This window comes from Triticum dicoccoides, chromosome 3B (assembly GCF_002162155.2).
Source record: "Triticum dicoccoides isolate Atlit2015 ecotype Zavitan chromosome 3B, WEW_v2.0, whole genome shotgun sequence".
NCBI lineage: Eukaryota > Viridiplantae > Streptophyta > Magnoliopsida > Poales > Poaceae > Triticum > Triticum dicoccoides.
Window position 1 is genome coordinate 257,574,254 of NC_041385.1, and position 20,563 is coordinate 257,594,816.

Below are 20,563 nucleotides of genomic sequence, written 5' to 3' on the forward strand. Positions count from 1 at the left end.
GACAGAGAAAATTAAAAGGACAGAGAAATTGATTGAGAGTAATTTATTTTCACACACCTGGCAATTAGTTGGCCTCATTTTTATCAGAGAGTTTTGTCATTTTGTTCAATTGTATCACTTCGTTTCTAAATATAAGCCTTTTTAGATATTTCAATATGAACTACATGCAGGTGTATGTAGATGTATTTTAGAGTGTAGATTAATTCATTTTGCTTTGCATGTAGTCCATATTAGAATCTCTATAAAGACTTTGATGCGACCGTCAGCAGAAAATTGATGGCGCGAATAATTTTTCCAAATCTTTCACACAGTACAAACTCAGCAACTCCAAGTCCAATATCCAGTCTACACCAAATAACAGAAGAAAGAAACGCAAGCTTACGATCAGATAGATGCAAACCGGCGAGAACTACACGTACGTCTTCAGGTAGAAGAAGCACATGGGCGATTCTACTAGAATTGACAATAAATTAGATGGCGCGCCGTTTAATCTCCTTGCCAAGAAACACAAGCCATTGAGCTTGCCACCGGAACCTGGCGGATTATCCTCTGTTTGTAATTGACTAAAGAAAGCTAACATGTCCTCGATACACGGCCGGTTGGCCCTATTAATAGTGCACGCCGGCACCAGTTACAACCGACCTGGACTCCTTCGGAATACTAGTTGGACTCGACCTGACCACAACCACGTACTACTACTGATCCAACTCTATCTCTCCTATCTTATTTTATCACTAATTAACTAATTTAAAAATACGGCAAACTGATCACAAAGACAAAACAGACTAGTACTACTCCCTTGCGTGCTCACGTAGATAATTTTGCATGCATGGAGTTCTAAGTCATGGCTCCACGTCGTCTGGTGCAACAAGCTGAACAGAAACATGTCCAATGAAAATATGCGATGTTGTCTTCCCGTTGTGTAGAAAGTTGTCTCTCAGTTCAACTCTTTGATTGCTGCAATGTACAACAGTAGTTTTTTTTCCTAGCGTCTAGCAGGAACTATATACTTCTCAGTCTTGCTCTGATTCACCTTACTAACAATACTTTTAGCGACGGCATTTGGGGTCACATCAGACTTATACTCCCTCAATGTCCCAAATTTGTAGTAACTAATATAAAATTGTACTAAGTTTGAGATACTTCCTCCGTCTCAGTTTACAAGTCCTACGCGTATACCTAGGTTGCCAATTTTATCACCCTTATATAAACTATATAACACAAAAATTATACCTTTTAAAAGTAGAACATCTGAAGTTTATATTCATGTATTTTTTGTAATATATGACTTGTGTTAGATTGGTCAAATTGACGACCTAGGAATACGCACACGCCCTATAAATTGAGAGAGAGGGAGTACTTATTTTGAGACGAAGGGAGTCTTTAAGGACGGAGGAAGTATAAATTAGTACTCCCTCCGTCCGAAACTATTTGTCATTAAAATGGATAAAAAGAGATGTATTTATAACTAAAATATGTCTAAATACATTCCTTTTATTTATTTTGATGACAAAGATTTTCGGACGGAGGAAGTATAACGAGGAATACTTCTATCAATAATCCAAAACACACCACACGGAACGTACGTCATAGCATGCGCGGAATGCTGCAACATGCATGAGAGGAAGGGGATTAGAAATGGTCGTATCGATCGTGAACGTTGACATGTCCGGATAAGATCTCACCGTACAGTGGAGCAGCTTGTCGGCTCGTCGCCATCAGGACGGCAAGGCCGGGCGCCGGCTGGTCGCCTCGTGCACCAACCGCCGTCAGCTCCTGAGGCCCTCAAGGGCTGGTTAACAAAAGGGGCCACGACCTTGGCTCGAGTCTTATCCGTTTCCTCACGCCTGATCGTGCTTATCTGGACGCCAAATCGACTGCGTGCTCGGTCCTAATCATTGCCACACAGTAACCGATCGCTTAACTAGTCCAACTGGTAGCGGTCTGGAACTTGGGATTCTGGATAGGCGCCAGCGAAAAATCTCTGCCCGTCCCAGTAACTTGCATCTGACGTGGCGGCTTGCATGACGCGTCATCGCAGCAGAAACATCCCACTTGGAACCTGCTCTTGCTAGGCGCCAGGGAAAATGGCTCTCCTCTAGACACTTGAATATTGTCTCCGACGTGGCGCCTTGTATGAAGCGTCATCACGGTTACTCGCCATTTTGACTACGTGTAAACCAGCACTGTGCGTGATAACAACATTTGAGTTGTCCGAACAGAGTTGAGTTGTGTTCCCGCGCCGCGCCTATAAGAAAGACTACTCAAACCTTTTTGGACATCAAGAAGCGGCAAGCAACAGAACCGACCGAGAACGCGAAAGTGCATTTGCATCGAGCGATCGGTCGGCGCATGGATCCGCCGTGCAGCCAGCAGTGGGAGAGCTCGATGGAGGACGTGTCGACGCCGCTGCTGCCTCTGCATGCCGACGGCAGGACGGACGGGTGCGCGTGCTCGGCCCTCGGGTCGCTGCTCGCCAACAAGTACCTCGTGATCGCGGCGGGGCCGCTGGCGTCGGCCCTGATCTGCGCATTCGTGGACTTGGGCCAAGGCCGCGCCGCGGCGCGCAACATGCTGGGCGTGCTGGCGTGGGTGTTCATCTGGTGGCTCACCGACGCCGTGCCGCTGGGCGTGGCGTCCATGGCGCCGCTGTTCCTCTTCCCGGCGTTCGGCATCTCCTCCTCGGACGCCGTCGCCAAGGCCTACATGGACGACGTCATCTCCCTCGTCCTCGGCAGCTTCATCCTCGCGCTCGCCATCGAGCACTACAACATCCACCGCCGGCTCGCTCTCAACGTACGCACCCTCGATCGTCGATCGAACGATTACTTACAACTAGGCACCCACGCACGCGCCCACACGTTGAAGAAAAACTAACTAACGCGCATGCAGATCACGTCGCTCTTCTGCGGGGACCCGGTGAGGCCTCCGCTGCTGCTGCTGGGCATCTGCGGCACCACCATGTTCATCAGCATGTGGATCCACAACACGCCCTGCACCGTCATGATGATGCCGGTGGCGACGGGGATCCTGCAGCGGTTCCCGCGCGGCCAGGCGGCGTCCTCGTCCGCCCACGCGCACGAGGTCCGGCGGTTCTCCAAGGCGGTGGTGCTCGGCGTCATGTACGCGTCCACCATCGGCGGGATGTCGACGCTGACGGGCACGGGCGCCAACATCATTCTGGTGGGTATGTGGTCGACCTACTTTCCCGAGCAGCGGCCCATCACCTTTAGCTCCTGGATGTCCTTCGGCTTCCCCGTCGCGCTTGTCCTGTTCGCCGCGCTCTGGGTCACGCTCTGCCTCATGTACTGCTCCAGCAACACGGGAAGAGCGCTGTCGGCTTACCTCGACAGGACCCATCTCAGGAGGGAGCTAAGCTTGCTTGGTACGTGCTCTTTCTTTCTTTTCTAGCTTGGACAAACCATGTTGCTCCGTGTGAGGACCATACGTTCTTGTCAGTGGTCAACTCTTTGGCTTTCTGGTCAGTGTTAAACTGATTATTAACCTGTTATCTGATGTCTGTTCTGGTTTCTTATCCGCAGGTCCAATGGCTTTTGCAGAGAAGATGGTTCTAGCCGTTTTTGGGGTATGCTTCTACGTTCTCGGCCAGTACAAGTTGTAGCCATTCTGTTTGGCTTATTGAGCAAAACTAAATGAAGTGAGAATGAATTCTTGCAGGGCCTAATTGTGCTGTGGATGACGAGGAGCCTGACGAACGACATACCTGGGTGGGGAGTCCTCTTCCACGGCAAAGTCGGGGATGGAACAGTCACCGTAAGAGCACCGATGCATGATACCGCACGCAGCTTTTGAACAGACAAATCTGCCGCACGAGCTCACTGGATATGTCGTATCGACTTACTAATGCAGATCATGATGACGACTCTGCTCTTCATAATCCCCAACGGCAAGGGCGGCGGCGAGAAGCTCATGGACTGGGGCAAGTGCCGGAAGCTGCAGTGGAACATCATCCTCCTCCTCGGCGCGGGCTTCGCCATCGCCGAAGGCTTCAAGGCGAGCGGCCTGACGGACATACTCTCGGAGGGGCTGGGATTCCTGAGGGGCGCACCGCCGCTGGTGATCGCGCCCGTGGCGTGTGTCTTCAGCGCCGCCATCACGGAGTTCACGTCCGACGACGCGGCCACCACCCTGGTCCTGCCGCTGCTGGCGGAGCTGGGAAAGACCATCGGCGTGCACCCGCTGCTGCTCATGGTCCCCGGCACGGTCGGCGCGCAGCTGTCGTACCTGCTGCCCACCGCCTCGCCGCCCAACGTCGTCGGGTTTGGCACCGGCTACATCACCATCAAGGACATGGTGCTCACCGGAATACCCATCAAAGTGGTGGGCGTTGCAACTCTCGCCGTCCTACTGCCAACTCTAGGTATCCAAGTTAACTTGCAGTCCTAGCACTGACATTAACACTGACCATGACAAAGGAAAAAACTGCTGCCTACTGCCGCTGCTCCTGTACTTACTACTTGCTCCCCCTTTTCTCTTTGTCTTGTGCAGGTTCTGTGGTTTTTGGCATGGATCAGAAGTTGTAGGGACTCAGATTAAAATTCAAGTGCTCTGAACATTTCAAATTGTAGAATTGGTTATCCTCTTTGCCTGGAAAGAACAGGAGCTCGGCCTATTGCTATGAGAGGGGAAAGGAGTTCTCCTGTACATTTTAGACAACAGATTATGCAGTAGGAGTACTCCCTCTGTCTCAAAATTAGTACAAAGTTGAGACATTTATTTTATTTTGGGACGGAAGGAGTATAGTATACACTATGTATAGCAAACACCATTGCCTCATGTGTTTTTTGAATGGTGTCTCCTGTGCACTGGAACTCTGTACATTTCCTCATGTGGTTGTACACAGTTCCAATCCCACCCACGTTTCAACATTTTGTATGGATCACCTTGGAGAGGGTCGGGAATGTGTAGCGAATTATATTTCTTAGATGTCTTTGGATGGGTGGTGGTTGTGTGGAGACGAAGATTCTTCTTCCTCGTCGGTATGATTTTCTGCTGTTGTTCTTCCTTCTTCTTGTGCTGCTGCCGGAGGGATGTCCTGCTTTGCTTGGGTGGTTAGTCCGGCAGCGGCGCAGGAGCGGGTCCTAGTTCTCTTCCACCTGGAAGGGGTACATATAGTGGTATTGAAAACCATAGACGGCGAGGACTGGTGCAGGCATGTTTGATGCACATGTGTGCCCTTGTTTTTCCGGCGCCGAAGAGAATAAATGGGGAAGCAGCATGGCAGTGATTATGCCGTGATTGAATATGAGGACTTGCTTGTGTCTGAATGCAGATTATTGTATTGCAGGGGTCTCCTCGCAAGGTTCAGGGATGATGACGCAGAGCTTCAGAAGTCTTCGCGTTTTATTGGTTGTTTTAGGGTGCTCTCTGTTATTCTGGGTTTTTATGCGTGTGTTAGGTGTGCTTGGTCGGGTTAAGAACTTTGTATTATGTCGTGATTTGAATACAAGCATACTTTCTCAAAAAAGATGTCAGACAAATTGCACTAAGAGCAATGTTATACCTACGTAACGATTCCTACGTGAACAACGCCCACGAGACACTAGTTGACAACTTGACATTATCTAGCCCTGGCGCTCTCCCCATATCCTCGCAGTAGGCCGCTCCGGCCGCGGTGACCAACGCCTTCTCCACCGCCGTGGTCTACTCCTCGGACACGACGGCCACCATATCACTGCTGGCCATCCCGGTTGCATTTACCAATCTCCCAAATCATGTCTCTTTCTGATGTGAAGTTCGAACAAGGCTTGGCTTTCGAGGACTTGATCTTGAAGAAGTTTGGCTTTCTTGTAGACTTCATCGAAGGAAGGAATCTAAAGGAATTCTTTCTAGTGGCGGATTTTTCAAGATCAAAGATCATGCTCAACATTGACTCAGTAGGGCTCATTCTACAATCGTGCTTTGGTGGACACGCCTCGAGGTTCAAGGTTTCTTGTTGTCAAAATTGGTCTTTCAAGTTCTAAGTTGCATCAAAGGATGTAGGTATGGCCATTTTGAAGGGAGGTAACATCCAAATCAGAACTTCAATCTCTCCTTTTTTCTCTTTGGGGTTCTGGAGGTCCTGATTACCTTAAGGAATTTGAGGCTTTCTGCCGTGAAGAAGATGCAGAATGGACTAACTTTTACCATAAGGGTCATCCAAAATCCTATGCTCGTGCTGTTCAAACACCAAGATTCTTTGACCAACCTCCATCTCCTGCAGTTCTCCAGTCCGTCTTTCAGAGACTTGCATTCTCAATTACTCAGCAAGGAGCAGTTTCTAGTCAACACGTTAATGGCCGGTGTCGGTGTCAAAACTGGTAGACCTCGGGGTAGGGGCCCCCAAGTTGTGGATCTCAGATCGGTGGTAACAAGAACAAGGGAGACGACGTTTACCCAGGTTCGGCCCGCTTGATGGAGGTAAAACCCTACGTCCTGCCGTCATTTATATTGATGATGATGTATTGAGTACAAGCTTAATCTACCTCTCGTAAGTTGTGTTCTAACCCTAGGGCTAGGTGAATGTAATCGCGATTCGGTTCCTTCTGCGGGCTAAACCCTCCGGCTTATATACATCCCAAGTAGGGGGTCTAGGGTTACATAGTCGGTATCCAGGGGCACATATGGAGGCGGCAGGAGATGTCTTGGAGTGTACGTCAAGTCTTTGGTAGGCATAGTCTTGATCACATTCCATAATAGCTTCCAGCATTACAAAACAAGACACATCCGTGACATTTTGGGCCGAACGGATTTTTTTCCTGTCATGCTTATGACACTTCTATGACAATAATTGTGAAAAAACCCAGTATCATCATAGATGTGGTGGGCTCCTATTTCTATGACAAAAAACATGACAAAAAATGGGCTTTTCATCCTGGGCGGGCTGGAGACGCAGCTGCATGACATTCTTTGGGCCGTCCATGACGGAAAAAAACCATGGTAGAAGCGAGGGCGAGGAAAATATCGGGGAGTTGCCGGTTACGATGGGTGGTCGGGGCCGAGCGATGCACGGAGGGATTGCGCATTTCTCTCGTACACGTACGCGCGTGGGTGTGAGGCATTGGGCTCTAACTAAACCCGAGCGAGGCGTTCGCCCACTGAACCCGAGCAATTGCACTGGCTGCGCGTTACTGAACCCGGGCGATCGATCGATCCCTGGCTGTTAACTGAACTCGATCGAGAGATTCCTTCGCTACTGTTGCTAACTGAAGCCGATCGAACCTGCTGCCTCTTGATGAACAATGAGCACTGTTAGGGGTTGGATGAACAGTTCCCGGTGGGGGTTGGATGAACAGGACCCCATGGTAGTAGAGGCCGTTGTCGCTGGATGAACAGGACCCCGATCGAGCCGGTTGGGGGTGGATGAACAGGACCCCGTGGAGGGTTGGTTGAACAGTAGTCGGTGGAGGGCTGGATGAACATTAGCCCGTGGAGGGCTGGTTGAACAGTAGCCGGTGGAGGCTGGATGAACAGGAGCCTGTGGATGAACAGGAGCTGGTGGAGGCAGGAGGGAGACGTTGTGGATGAACAGTCGCAGGTGAAGGCTGGAGGAGGTCGATGGTGGATGAACAGTAGCCCATGGAGGCTGGAACAAGGCAGCAGACGGTGGATGAACAGTAGCCCGTGGAGTCCCGTTTTGCGGTACGCCACACCCCTCCCGATGAACAAGACCCCCATTTCGACCGTAGGAGGTCGAAGAGAAGTCCGTTTCCTCTGCTTTGCAGTACGCCACACCCCTCCCGATCAACAGGACCCCGTTTTGACCGTAGGAGGTCGAAGAGAAGTCCGTTTCCTCCGTTTTGCGGTACGCTAGACCCCTCCCGGTGAATAGGATCCCATTTCGACCGTAGGCGGTCGAACAGAAGGCCGTTTCCTCCGTTCTGCGGTACGCCAGGCCTCGTTTTGGATGTTCTGCCCAAATCGGTTGGCTCCCAATGAACACGACACATTTCGTTGCCTCCCGATGAACACGATGCAGTTTCTCCGTTCCGACCCAGTCGGTTGGCTGCCGATGAATAGGACATCGTCGCTGCTCTCCGCTGTCTCTCCATGTACACAAGCTCTGGCCTTACGTATGCGCGAGTAGACGTTTGAGACCCTGCCCGTATGTACGTACGTAGCCGTATTTACTTTGTTGCACCCTGGATGTACGTACGTGTACACGATATAGACGGGACATCATGACATGCTACGTTTGCGCCTCTACTATGGCATGTGCCCTTCCTTACTCGGCCACAGTTCATAGCTGCAGCCTGCAGATAGACCGATCGACCAGTATGTACGTACACGTTCGCGACTAGACAGACAACCCTACGTACGATTCGACCGAGTGGGTCCCAGCTGTCAGGGAGGTAAGGAGGCACTTCCTTGTGTGCGAATATATAGCTGGTGGGTCCCAATTGTCAGGGGGAGAATCATATTTTTTGCCCGTAATATGGATGCACTTCCTTGCATGCGAAGATGTAGCTGGTGGGTCCCAGCTGTTAGTGACAGGACTAAGGAGGCCCTTCCTTGCGTGCGAAGATATACGTGGTGGGTCCCAGCTTTCAGGGGATGAATAATTTTAAATTCACGTAATAAGGAGGCGGTTGCATGTGTGCGTCCATGAACCTAGTGCGTACCCACTGTTAGCCTCTCCACGTACAGTCCTCTTTTGATGACTCTCGTTTGTTGACCACGTTGGCCATGCCGCGCCGAGCGCATCCAAGGTGGTGGACGGCTGCGAGGCCTCAGACAGCAACAAGCCGGAAATGGGAAGACACGGGAGTGGAGTCGCAGACAGGGAGGTGTACGAGGGTTAACTGGTTCTGGTGCGGCGTGGTTCGGCAGTCGATGGAGAAGAACATGAGGTGTGGAGGGATGGCCTTGCCGGCGGTGCGGTAGCGCTTCACAACGAAGTGTTCTAAGCAGAGCTGCTAGCAGCAGGAAGCGGGAGCAGGTGGTCCCGGTGGCGCTCAAGGAAGAAGACGGGAGATTGAAGATGGATGCCGGCCGTTGGATGTAAATCCAACGGCTATCTATGTCAAAATCATTTGTTGACTAAGTTGACAACGACTAGCGTTGGCTTTGACCTATTGGCCCACATTTCAGCCTCCAAAAAATGTGGCACATATTCAACCCATTTTTTCAGAATTTACAGTCCATTTGATCTTTTTTTGAGAATTACAGTCCATTTACTAGGTTGGGTGAACAAATAATGTAGCGTCATGCGACCCATTTTTTCTAAAACTACAACCCATTTCACTTTTTCTAAATACACGAATTTGCTGGGCTGGCTGCACAAATAATGTAGCATCCATGTGGCTCATTTATTTTTTCCTAAAAAATTACAGCCCATTTGCACTTTATCAAAATACGCGATTTTGCTGGGCTGGTTCTAATTATAATGTTGGATTGGGCGCATCAATGTTATCAAAAAATAAACAGGGGATGGGCATTTTGTTATAAATATATTTAAATAATAAGTGCTTTATTATTACATTGATCCTTACATCTTGCCAAGCTTTTGTACACAATAACCAGGATTTTCGTTGCCTTTATGTAAAAAATCCAGGAATTTATTTTTAAAAATTATTTTTATAAGTTAATAAGACGTGGAATATTATTGTCTTATATATGTAAGTATCTGTTAAATATTTGATGATAATAACAATAATATATAATAACATATGAAATAATATAAATATATATAATATAGTTAGAAGGAAAACATAAGTTGGACCTGGCGTTCCTTTTCTTATATAGAAAAATAGAACAGACCTCCGCGTTTTCTTCAAAAAACACATAAGTTGGGTTGCGGATGTTTCAGGAAAAATAAAACCTAGGATGAGAGGTCCATAGGTCGGTCGATACATGATGGCCCTCAATAAAATATAAACCGGCATGTCGTGGGTTGTGCATGTTAAAAAACAAAGCCTAGATGGGGTAGCCCACAACCTAGCTGATACTTGCTGGCCCACTGATAATAAATGACACCTGTCAGCTCCCCGACTTCGTTGTAAATTTATCTTCTTTAATAACTACGTTGAAGCACCTAAAAAATGTAACTATGTTGACAAACCCGTGGGCCCCAATGTTAGTATAGCATTAGGAGGAAGTATTTTTTTAATGAGACACTTGCTTGCGTAGGGCCATAGACCTAGTGGGTCCGGATTGTCTGCCTCTCCACATACAGTCCTCTCCATATTCCTCTCGTTTGTTCAACATGTTCACAACGGCAGACAGCGGCGCCGCGGCGAGCACACAAAAGCGGAGGACGAGAACGAACCACCGGAGCCGGGGAAGGCATACGGTAGTAATGGTAGATGTTGTGCCTTATTTTTACCGAAACTATTGAAATAGCCCAGTGGCTAAGTGACACTACCCGACCGTTGTTCCGCCCAGGTTCGATTCCACCTGATGCAGTGAAAATATCTCCAAATTTTTTGCCTCTGCCATTATTAACATGTGGGTCCCCATTGTCATCTATGCACACCATGTCCAACACCAAAACTCCGTCCCTCGTTTTCTCTGTTATTCGCACACTCGACATTGTGTGGGCATTTTGAAAATACCATATCTTTTTGACTGTGCATCATATGAAGATGTGCTATGCATGAATGTTGATCAGCATGATGTTAACTGGCTAGTAGTTCCATTTTCGACCATGAATAAAACCTCCAACATGATGTTATCCCTTTTGAAAAGTGTGTGTTAATATAAATGCTCTGCCTCTGAAACTTGTAGTTTCTTATCTGAAACTTGCAGTTTCTTATCTGAAACTTGCAGTTTCTTCTATAAGAATCATATTGTTTGCACTTTTACATGAAACTACATTTTTTAAGTGCTAAAAATAGATCTCTAGAATTCATAAAATTCCTCATATGCTCAATACTGCAAATCTGAAATTCAAAAGACATTCATATCTAAAAGTACTCTCAAAATACGGAACACAAAACACAATTCACAACCTGCAATACTGACAACCCTAAGCTCCTCCTAACAATTCACAACCTGCCCGACTATTGGGTTGGGGGCAGTCCCCTCCTATTCCTCGACGGCAGACAGCCGCCCCGTGAGACGATGTGAACGGCGAGGGAGAGGATGGCGGGGAAGCGTCACCGGGCCAACTTCTTTTCTCCTGTTGCAGTTGGGTTCGGTAAACGAAGACTCCACCGACTTCGCACTAACCTAATCTTCCATCTGCTCATGCTTACAATCAGTGTGATGGCCAATAAAATTCATGCTTACAATCAGTCTCTGAGTACTACGCCAATCACCCTAAAATAGCTCTGGACCAAAAACAAAGTTGTGACACTGTGTGCAAATAAAGAAAAATAGATTGATGCTTCTTTCTGAAAAGAGTACTCCCTAGAAAAGTGCCAATATAAGCTACTAGTATTTGGTTAGAGGATTTGCTGCCGAGAAAGATCCGTCCACAGAGAGCGCCACACATCCCACTGGTGGTGGTGGATGCCAATGCTTAGATGGAGCATGGTTGGTGTTGGTAATTTTTACTTGGCACACCTTGCACTCTGCATATATGCCGGTTCCATCCGTACATTTGTGCAGTTCCACCAAAATGCAGCTGAATAACCCTATTTGCACAGATAATGAAAAAGCATGATTACATTATAGTGTCACTAGTTGATGAAATATACACTAATAAATAGAAGAAAATATTGCGATAGTATCATAGTATGCCATGCTGCGAGGGCGAGATGGGCCCTGCACGTATCATATGGTAGGCCTCATACTGGAAATCGACCCAATTCTCCCCGATACACCTTCTACCGGTGATGAACATCAGTGTATAGCGGTAGTACAAGGAGGGGCCTTGAGACATTCCAATCTATACTTTTGTGCAGATCAACTAAAATTAAGCACCCCAGACTACAGAAACACTTAAACATTAACAATGGGACTAGTTGATGAAACATATAATAACAAAAGAAAAGCACTTTCTTTATCTACATTGTAAATGAAATGATAGAGAGGACACTCTCTCTATTTTAATTGTATTATTACTTCATTTTATCAGTGGCACTAGGGTCGAGCAGGTGGCAAGCGAGGTGCACCGTGCGTCGCAAGGATGGAGGCCAGAGGGGGCTTAGACTGGGATGCTGAAGCTGGCTCTTTTAGTCCCTATCTTCCCCCCTGATGTTTCTGTGGTAGCATTTGGGTTGTGATCCAAACTTGGTAGAGCTGGTGCTGCGTCCCCCTACCTGCCTAGCTTATGTGGCGAACTTGTCCCCTGCTAGTACTCAGTCTATTCTAGTAGTAGTTGCATAACCACCCGTTTACATTGAGATGTTGTAGGATAATGGTTCTCTATGGTTGGGTTTCGTTAATGAAATCGGAGGAAACCCCCCTCTTTCTATATATATAAAAAATTAGTGGCACTAGCGGTGCCAAAACATTGCCTCAAATTAATAGTGCCACTAGATTAAGGTGCAAAATAATAACATTACTACTTTATCATGGCAGTGCCAAAACAGTAGCACAAGAGCAGACTCAACATGCGGGATCTTTGGCAAATGGTCGAACGAAAAAGGAACATACCTCGTGATGGGAACCATATCTGCACTCGACGCCATCTTAGAAGGGATGACACTAGTCACCAACATGGATGATTCAATTCATGGGACATTTTTGTGCAGTTCACCTAAAATGAAGCAATGTCCCATGAGCTAGCAACTTCTTCTTCATTGGTTGCAATAAAATTGAGCAACATCAAGGTTGGTTGTGAAGCTCACGGAATGTTCAACTATAATTTGGATATCGTTTGTGCAGTTCAACTAAGATCAAGCGTGAAATGTATATCTCTGTTTCACAAAAAGGTGGAAAGGAGGGTGACTAACAGGTGATGAAACATACATCAAATGAAAAGAAGCATGTTCCTTATCTAAATGGCGATCCTACAAGGACAGTAGCAATTTCTAAAGCAGCAACATTGCTAGATATTGGTGTGGGCATTAGGATTAACTATGACAACCGTCAAATACGACATTACTTGGTTTAACGTGTCCTTACTTTAACACTGCGACTGCTACATTTTACCAGTGGAATTACATAAGAGGGGCTCCGGGCAACAAACATCAGAATATGATATCTGGGTTGGTCCCATTTTTGTTCGGTATAGCCACCTTATACTGTGTCAAGCTAGCAAATCTAGTGCTGGACATACTCTGCTGACTTGTCCCCCAGTCCCCACTTTCTTTCTTTTTTCAACCAATAGATCGGTTTATATGGAGTTTGTACCGCGCTTCCCTTTATTTCCCTATTAGACCAAGAGACCACTTGGATACCCAGTCTCTGCTACTTTTCGCCCCCATTATTTCCTCTTTCGACCAAGTCCTAGATTCAGGTAACAAATCTTCCCCCACCCTGTGATGCCCCCGATTTGACCGTACACTAATCATGCACGCAAACGTGTACGATCAAGATCAGGGACTCACGGGAAGATATCACAACACAACTCTAAAAGTAAAATAAGTCATACAAGCATCATATTACAAGCCAGGGGCCTCGAGGGCTCGAATACAAGTGCTCGAACATAAACGAGTCAACGAAAGCAACAATATCTGAGTGTAGTCATAAAGTTAAACAAGGTGCCATAAGATGGCCAGCACAAACTGGGATACAGATCGAAAGAGGCGCATGCCTCCTGCCTGGGATCCTCCTAAACTACTCCTGGTCATCGGCGGCCATAACGTAGTAGGAGGTGAAGGAAATATGCCCTAGAGGCAATAATAAAGTTGTTATTTATATTTCCTTATATCATGATAAATGTTTATTATTCATGCTAGAAATGTATTAACCGGAAACCTAGTACATGTGTGAATACATAGACAAAACATATTGTCCCTAGTATGCCTCTACTAGACTAGCTCGTTAATCAAAGATGGTTATGTTTCCTAACCATAGACATGTGTTGTCATTTGATGAACGAGATCACATCATTAGGAGAATGATGTGATGGACATGACCCATCTGTTAGCTTAGCATTATGATCGTTACAGTTTCATTGCTACTATTTTCTTCATGACTTATACATGTTCCTCAAACTATGAGATTATGCAACTCACGAATATCGGAGGAACACCTTGTGTGCTATCAAATGTCACAACGTAAAAGGGTGATTATAAAGATGCTCTACAGGTGTCTCTGAAGGTGTTTGTTGGGTTGACATAGATCAAGATTAGGATTTGTCACTCCGTGTTTCGGAGAGGTATCTCTGGGCCCTCTCGGTAATGCTCATCACTATAAACCTTGCAATCGATGTGACTAATGAGTTAGTTGTGAGATGAAGTATTACAGAACGAGTAAAGAGACTTGCCGGTAACGAGATTGAACTAGGTATGACGATACCGGCGATCGAATCTCGGGCAAGTAACATACCGATGACAAAGGGAACAACGTATGTTGTTGGTTTGATCGATAAAGATCTTCGCAGAATATGTAGGAGCCAATATGAGCATCCAGGTTCCGCTATTGGTTATTGGTTGGAGATGTGTCTCGATCATGTCTAGTTCTCAAACCCGTAGGGTCCGCACGCTTAACGTTCGATGACGATTTGTATTATGAGTTATGTGTTTTGATGACAGAAGTTTGTTCGGTGTCCCGGATGAGCTCGCGGATGTGATGAGGAGTCCCGAAATGGTCGAGATGTAAAGATCAATATATTGGAAGGCTATATTCAAACATCGGAAAGGTTCCGAGTGATTCAGGTATTTTTTGGAGTACCGGGGAGTTATGGGAATTCACCGGGAGAAGTAATGGGCCTTATTAGGCCATACGGGAAATAGAGGAGGTAGTCCAAGGGGAGGTGGCGCCCTCCCAATGGTTCCAAATTGGACTAGGGGAAGGGGGTGGCGCCCCCCTTGCCCTTTCCTACTCCCTCTCTCCTTCCTTCTCTCCTACTCCTAAAAGGGAAATGATTCTTACTAGGACTTGGAAGTCCTAGTAGGACTCCATACACTTGGCGCGCCCCTAGGGGGGCACCCTCTCTCCCTCCCTCCTTTGTATATGGGGGCAGGGGGCACCCCATAGACACACAAGTTTCTCTTAACCGTGTGCGGTGCCCCCCTCTAGAGTTACACACCTCGATCATACCATCGTAGAGCTTAGGAGAAGTCCTGCGCCAGTAGCATCATCATCACCTTCACCACGCCATCATGCTGATGAAACTCACCCTCGTTCTCAACTGGATCAAGAGCACGAGGGACGTCATCGAGCTGAACGTGTGCTGAACACAGAGGTGCTGTACGTTCGGTACTTGGATCGGTTGGATCATGAAGACGTTTGACTACATCAACCGCGTTATTGAAATGCTTCCGCTTTCGGTCTACGAGGGTACGTGGACACACTCTCCACTCTCGTTGCTATGCATCTCCTAGATAGATCTTGCGTGATCGTAGGATTTTTCGAAATTATCTCGTTCCCCAACAGTGGCATCCGAGCCAGGTCTATGTGTAGATGTTTTATGCACGAGTAAAACACAAAGAGTTGTGAGCGATAATAGTCATACTGCTTACCACCGACGTCTTACTTTGATTCGGCGGTATTGTTGCATGAAGCGGTCTGGACCGACATTACATGACCGCGTTCATGAGACTGGTTCTACCGACGTGCTTTTGCACACAGGTGGCTGGCAGGTGTCTATTTCTCCAACTTTAGTTGAATCGAGTTTGACTATGGCCGGTCCTTGTTGAAGGTTAAAACAACACACTTGACGAAAAATCGTTGTGGTTTTGATGCGTAGGTAAGAATAGTTCTTGCTAGAAGCTTGAAGCAGCCACGTAAAACTTGCAACAACAAAGTAGAGGACGTCTAACTTGTTTTTGCAGGGCTTGGTGTGATGTGATATGGTCAAGGCATGATGTGATATAAATTGTTGTATGATACGATCATGTTTTGTAACAAAGTTATCGGTGACTGGCAGGAGCCATATGTTTGTCGCTTTATTATATGCAATGCAATCGCCATGTAATTGTTTTACTTTATCACTAAGCGGTAACGATAGTCGTAGTAACAATAGTTGGCGAGACGACAACGATGCTACGATAGAGATCAAGGTGTCGCACCGGTGACGATGGAGATCATGATGATGCTTCGGTGATGGAGATCATGAGCACAAGATGATGATGGCCATATCATGTCACATATTTTGATTGCATGTGATGTTTATCTTTTATGCATCTTATTTTTCTTAGTACGGCGGTAGCATTATAAGATGATCCCTTACTAAAATTTCAAGGTATAAGTGTTCTCCCTGAGTATGCACCATTGCAATAGTTCTTCGTGCCGAGACACCACGTGATGATCGGGTGTGATAAGCTCTACATTCACATACAACGGGTGCAAGCCAGTTTTGCACACGCAGAAAACTCGGGTTAAACTTGACGAGCCTAGCATATGCAGATATGGCCTCGGAACACTAGAGACCGAAAGGTCGAGCATGAATCATATAGTAGATATGATCAACATAGTGATGTTCCCCATTGAAAACTACTCCATCTCACGTGATGATCGGACATGGTTTAGTTGATTTGGATCACGTGATCATTTAGATGACTAGAGGGATGTCTATCTAAGTGGGAGTTCTTAAGTAATATTATTAATTGAACTTTAATTTATCATGAACTTAGTCCTGATAGTATTTTGCAAATTATGTTGTAGATCAATAGCTCGTGTTATAGCTTCCATATGTTTCTATATGTTCCTAGAGAAAACTAAGTTGAAAGATGATAGTAGCAATGATGCGGACTAGGTCCGTGATCTGAGGTGTCTCCTCATTGCTGCACAGAAGAATTATGTCCTTGATGCACCGCTAGGTGACAGACCTATTGCAGAAGCAGATGCAGACGTTATGAATGTTTGGCTAGCTCAATATGATGACTACTTGATAGTTTAGTGCACCATACTTTACGGCTTAGAAGCGGGACTTCAAAAACGTTTTTGAAACATCACAGAGCATATGAGATATTCCAAGAGCTGAAATTGGTATTTCAGACTCATGCCCGTGTCAAGAGGTATGATACCTCTGACAAGTACTTTGCCTAAAAGATGGAGGGGAATTTCTCAACTAGTGAGCATGTGCTCAGAATGTCTTGGTACTACAATCACTTGAATCAAGTCGGAGATAATCTTCCAGATAAGATAGTGATTGACAGAGTTCTCTAGTCACCATCACCAAGTTACTGGAACTTCGTGGTGAACTATAGTATGCAAGGGATGACGAAAACGATTCCTGAGCTCTTCGTGATGCTAAAATCTATGAAGGTAGAAATGAAGAAAGAGCATCAAGTGTTGATGATTAAACAGGACCACTAGTTTCAAGAAAAGGGCAAAGGGAAAGAAAGGGAACTTCAAGAAGAATGGCAACCAAGTTGTCACTCCCGTGAAGAAGCCCAAAGCTGGACCTAATCCTGAAACTGAGTGCTTCTTCTACAAAGGAAATGGTCACTGGATGTGGAACTACCCCAAATATTTGGCAGATAAGAAGGATGGCAAAGTGAACAAAGGTATATTTGATATACATACTATTGATGTGTACCTTACTAGTGCTCATTGTAATCCCTAGGTATTTCATACTTGTTCGGTTGCTAAGATTAGTAACTCGAAACAAGAGTTGCAGAATAAATAGAGACTAGTTGAGGATGAAGTGACGATGTGTGTTGGAAGTGGTTCCAAGATTGATATGATCATCATCGAGCACTCCCTATACTTTCGGGATTAGTGTTGAACCTAAATAAATGTTATCTGGTGTTTGCGTTGAGCATGAATATGATTAGATCATGTTAATTGCAATACAATTATTTATTTAAGACAGAGAATAATTGTTATTCTGTTTACATGAATAAAACCTTCGATGGTCATGCACCCAATGAAAATAGTTTGTTGGATCTCGATCGTAGTGATACACATATTCATAATATTGATGCCAAAAGATGCAAAGTTGATAATGATAGTGCAACTTATTTGTGGCACTGCCGTTTGGGTCATATCGGTGTAAAGCGCATGAAGAAACTCCATAAAGATGGACTTTTGGAATCACTTGATTATGAATCATTTGATTCTTGTGAACCGTGCCTTATGGGCAAGATGACTAAAACTCCGTTCTCCGGAACAATGGAACGAGCTAGTGAGTTATTGAAAATAATACATACCGATGTATGCAGTCCAATGAGTGTTGATGCTCGTGTCGGCTATCGTTATTTTCTGACCTTCATAGATGATTTGAGCATATATTAGTATATCTTCTTAATGAAACACAAGTCTGAATCATTTGAAAAGTTCAAAGAATTTCAGAGTGAAGTGGAGAATCATCGTAACAAGAAAATAAAGTTTCTACGATCTGGTCGTAGAGGAGAATATTTTAGTTACGAGTTTGGACTTCATTTAAAGCAATGTGGAATAGTTTCACAGCTCATGCCACCTGGAACACCATAGCGTAATGGTGTGTCCGAACGTCGTAACCGCACTTTATTAATATGGTGCAATCTATGATGTCTCTTACCGATTTACCACTATCGTTTTGGGGTTATGCATTGGAGATAGCTGCATTCACGTTAAACAGGGCACCATCAAAATCCGTTGAGACGACGCCTTATGAATTGTGGTTTGGCAAGAAACCAAAGTTGTCGTTTCTTAAAATTTGGGCTGCGATGCTTATGTGAAAAAGCTTCAACCTGATAAGCTCGAACCCAAATTGGAGAAGTGTGTCTTCATAGGATACCCAAAGGAAACTATTGGGTACACCTTCTATCACATATCCGAAGGCAAAATCTTTGTTGCTAAAAATGAATCCTTTCTAGAGAAGGAGTTTCTCTCGAAAGAAGTGAGTGGGAGGAAAGTAGAACTTGATGAGGTAATTGTACCTTCTCCATTATTGGAAAGTAGTTCATCACAGAATCAGTTCCAGTGATTCCTACACCAATAAGTGAGGAAGTTAATGATGATGATCATGATACTTCAGATCAAGTTACTACCGAACATCGTAGGTCTTCCAGAGTGAGATCTGCACCAGAGTGGTACGGTAATCGTGTTCTGGAAGTCATGTTACTAGACCATGGTGAACCTAGGAACTATGAGGAAGCGATGATGAGCCCAAATTCCGTGAAATGGCTTGAGGCCATGAAATCTGAGATGGGATCCATGTATGAGAACAAAGTGTGGACTTTGGTGGACTTGCCCGATGATCTGCAAGCCATAGAAAATAAATGGATTTTTAATAGGAATACGGATTCTGATGGTAGTGTTACTATTTACAAAGCTTGACTTGTCGCAAAAGGTTTTCAACAAGTTCAAGGTATTGACTACAATGAGATTTTCTCAACTGTAGCGATGCTTAAATCTGTCTGAATAATGGTAGCAGTTGCCATATTTTATGAAATCTGGCAAATGGATGTGAAAACTGCATTCCTCAAATGTATATTTCTTAAAGAAGAGTTGTATATGATGCAACCAAAGGTTTTGTCAATCCTAAAGGTGCTAACAAAGTGTGCGAGCTCCAGTGATCCATCTGCGGACTGGTGCAAGCATCTAGTAGTTGGAATATATGCTTTGATGATGATCAAAGCATATAGTTTTATACAAACTTGTGGTGAAGCCTGTATTTACAAGAAAGTGAGTGGGAGCACTACAACCTTTCTGATAAGTATATGTGAATGACATATTGTTGATCGAAAATAATGTAGAATTTTCTGGAAAGCATAAAGGAGAGTTTGAAAGGAGATTTTCAAAGAAAGACCTTGGTGAAGCTGCTTACATATTGGGCATCAAGATCTATAGGGATAGATCAAGATGCTTGATAAGATTTTTCAATGAGTAAATACCTTGACAAGTTTTTGAAAGAGTTCAAAATGGATCAGTCAAAGAAGGAGTTCTTGTCTGTATTACAAGGTGTAAAGTTGAGTAAGACCCAAAGCCCGACCATGGCAGAAGATAGAAAGAGAATGAAAGTCATTCCCTATGCCACAGTCATAAGTTCTATAAAGTATGCTGTGCTGTGTACCAGACCTATTGTGTACCTTGCCATGAGTTTGGCAAGGGGGTACAATAGTGATCTAAGAGTAGATCACTGGACAGCGGTCAAAATTATCCATAATGAGAACTAAGGAAATGTTTCTTGGTGATGGGGGTGATAAAGAGTTCGTCATAAAGAGTTAGTCAATGCAAACTTTTACACCGATCCAGATGACTCTAAGTCTCAATCTGGATACATATTGAAAATGGGAGCAATTAGCTAGAGTAGCTCTATGCAGAGTATTGTAGACATAGAATATTTGCAAAATACGTGCGGCTCTGAATGTGACAGACCCGTTGACTAAACTTCTCTCATAAGCAAAACATGATCACACCTTAGTACTCTTTGGGTGTTAATCACATAGCAATGTGAACTAGATTATTAACTCTAGTAAACCCTTTGGTTGTTGGTCACATGGCGATGTGAACTATGGGTGTTAATCACATACAGATACGAACTATTGATGTTAAATCACATGGCGATGTGAACTAGATTATTGACTCTAGTGCAAGTGGGAGACTGAAGAAAATATGCCCTAGAGGCAATAATAAAGTT

At 45.2% G+C, this 20,563-nt stretch overlaps 1 protein-coding gene across 1 annotated transcript; it reads left to right on the top strand.

Annotated features, from left to right (window-relative positions):
- Positions 1 to 2,294: 2,294 nt before the first annotated feature.
- Positions 2,295 to 4,945, top strand: LOC119275811 (tonoplast dicarboxylate transporter-like). Its single transcript, XM_037556733.1, has 6 exons — positions 2,295 to 2,796; positions 2,893 to 3,385; positions 3,543 to 3,586; positions 3,679 to 3,774; positions 3,871 to 4,381; positions 4,510 to 4,945. Exons 1-6 carry the CDS (start codon positions 2,353 to 2,355, stop codon positions 4,542 to 4,544), a joined length of 1,623 nt encoding a protein of 540 aa, XP_037412630.1. The 5' UTR covers positions 2,295 to 2,352; the 3' UTR covers positions 4,545 to 4,945.
- The last annotated feature ends 15,618 nt before the right edge of the window (positions 4,946 to 20,563 follow it).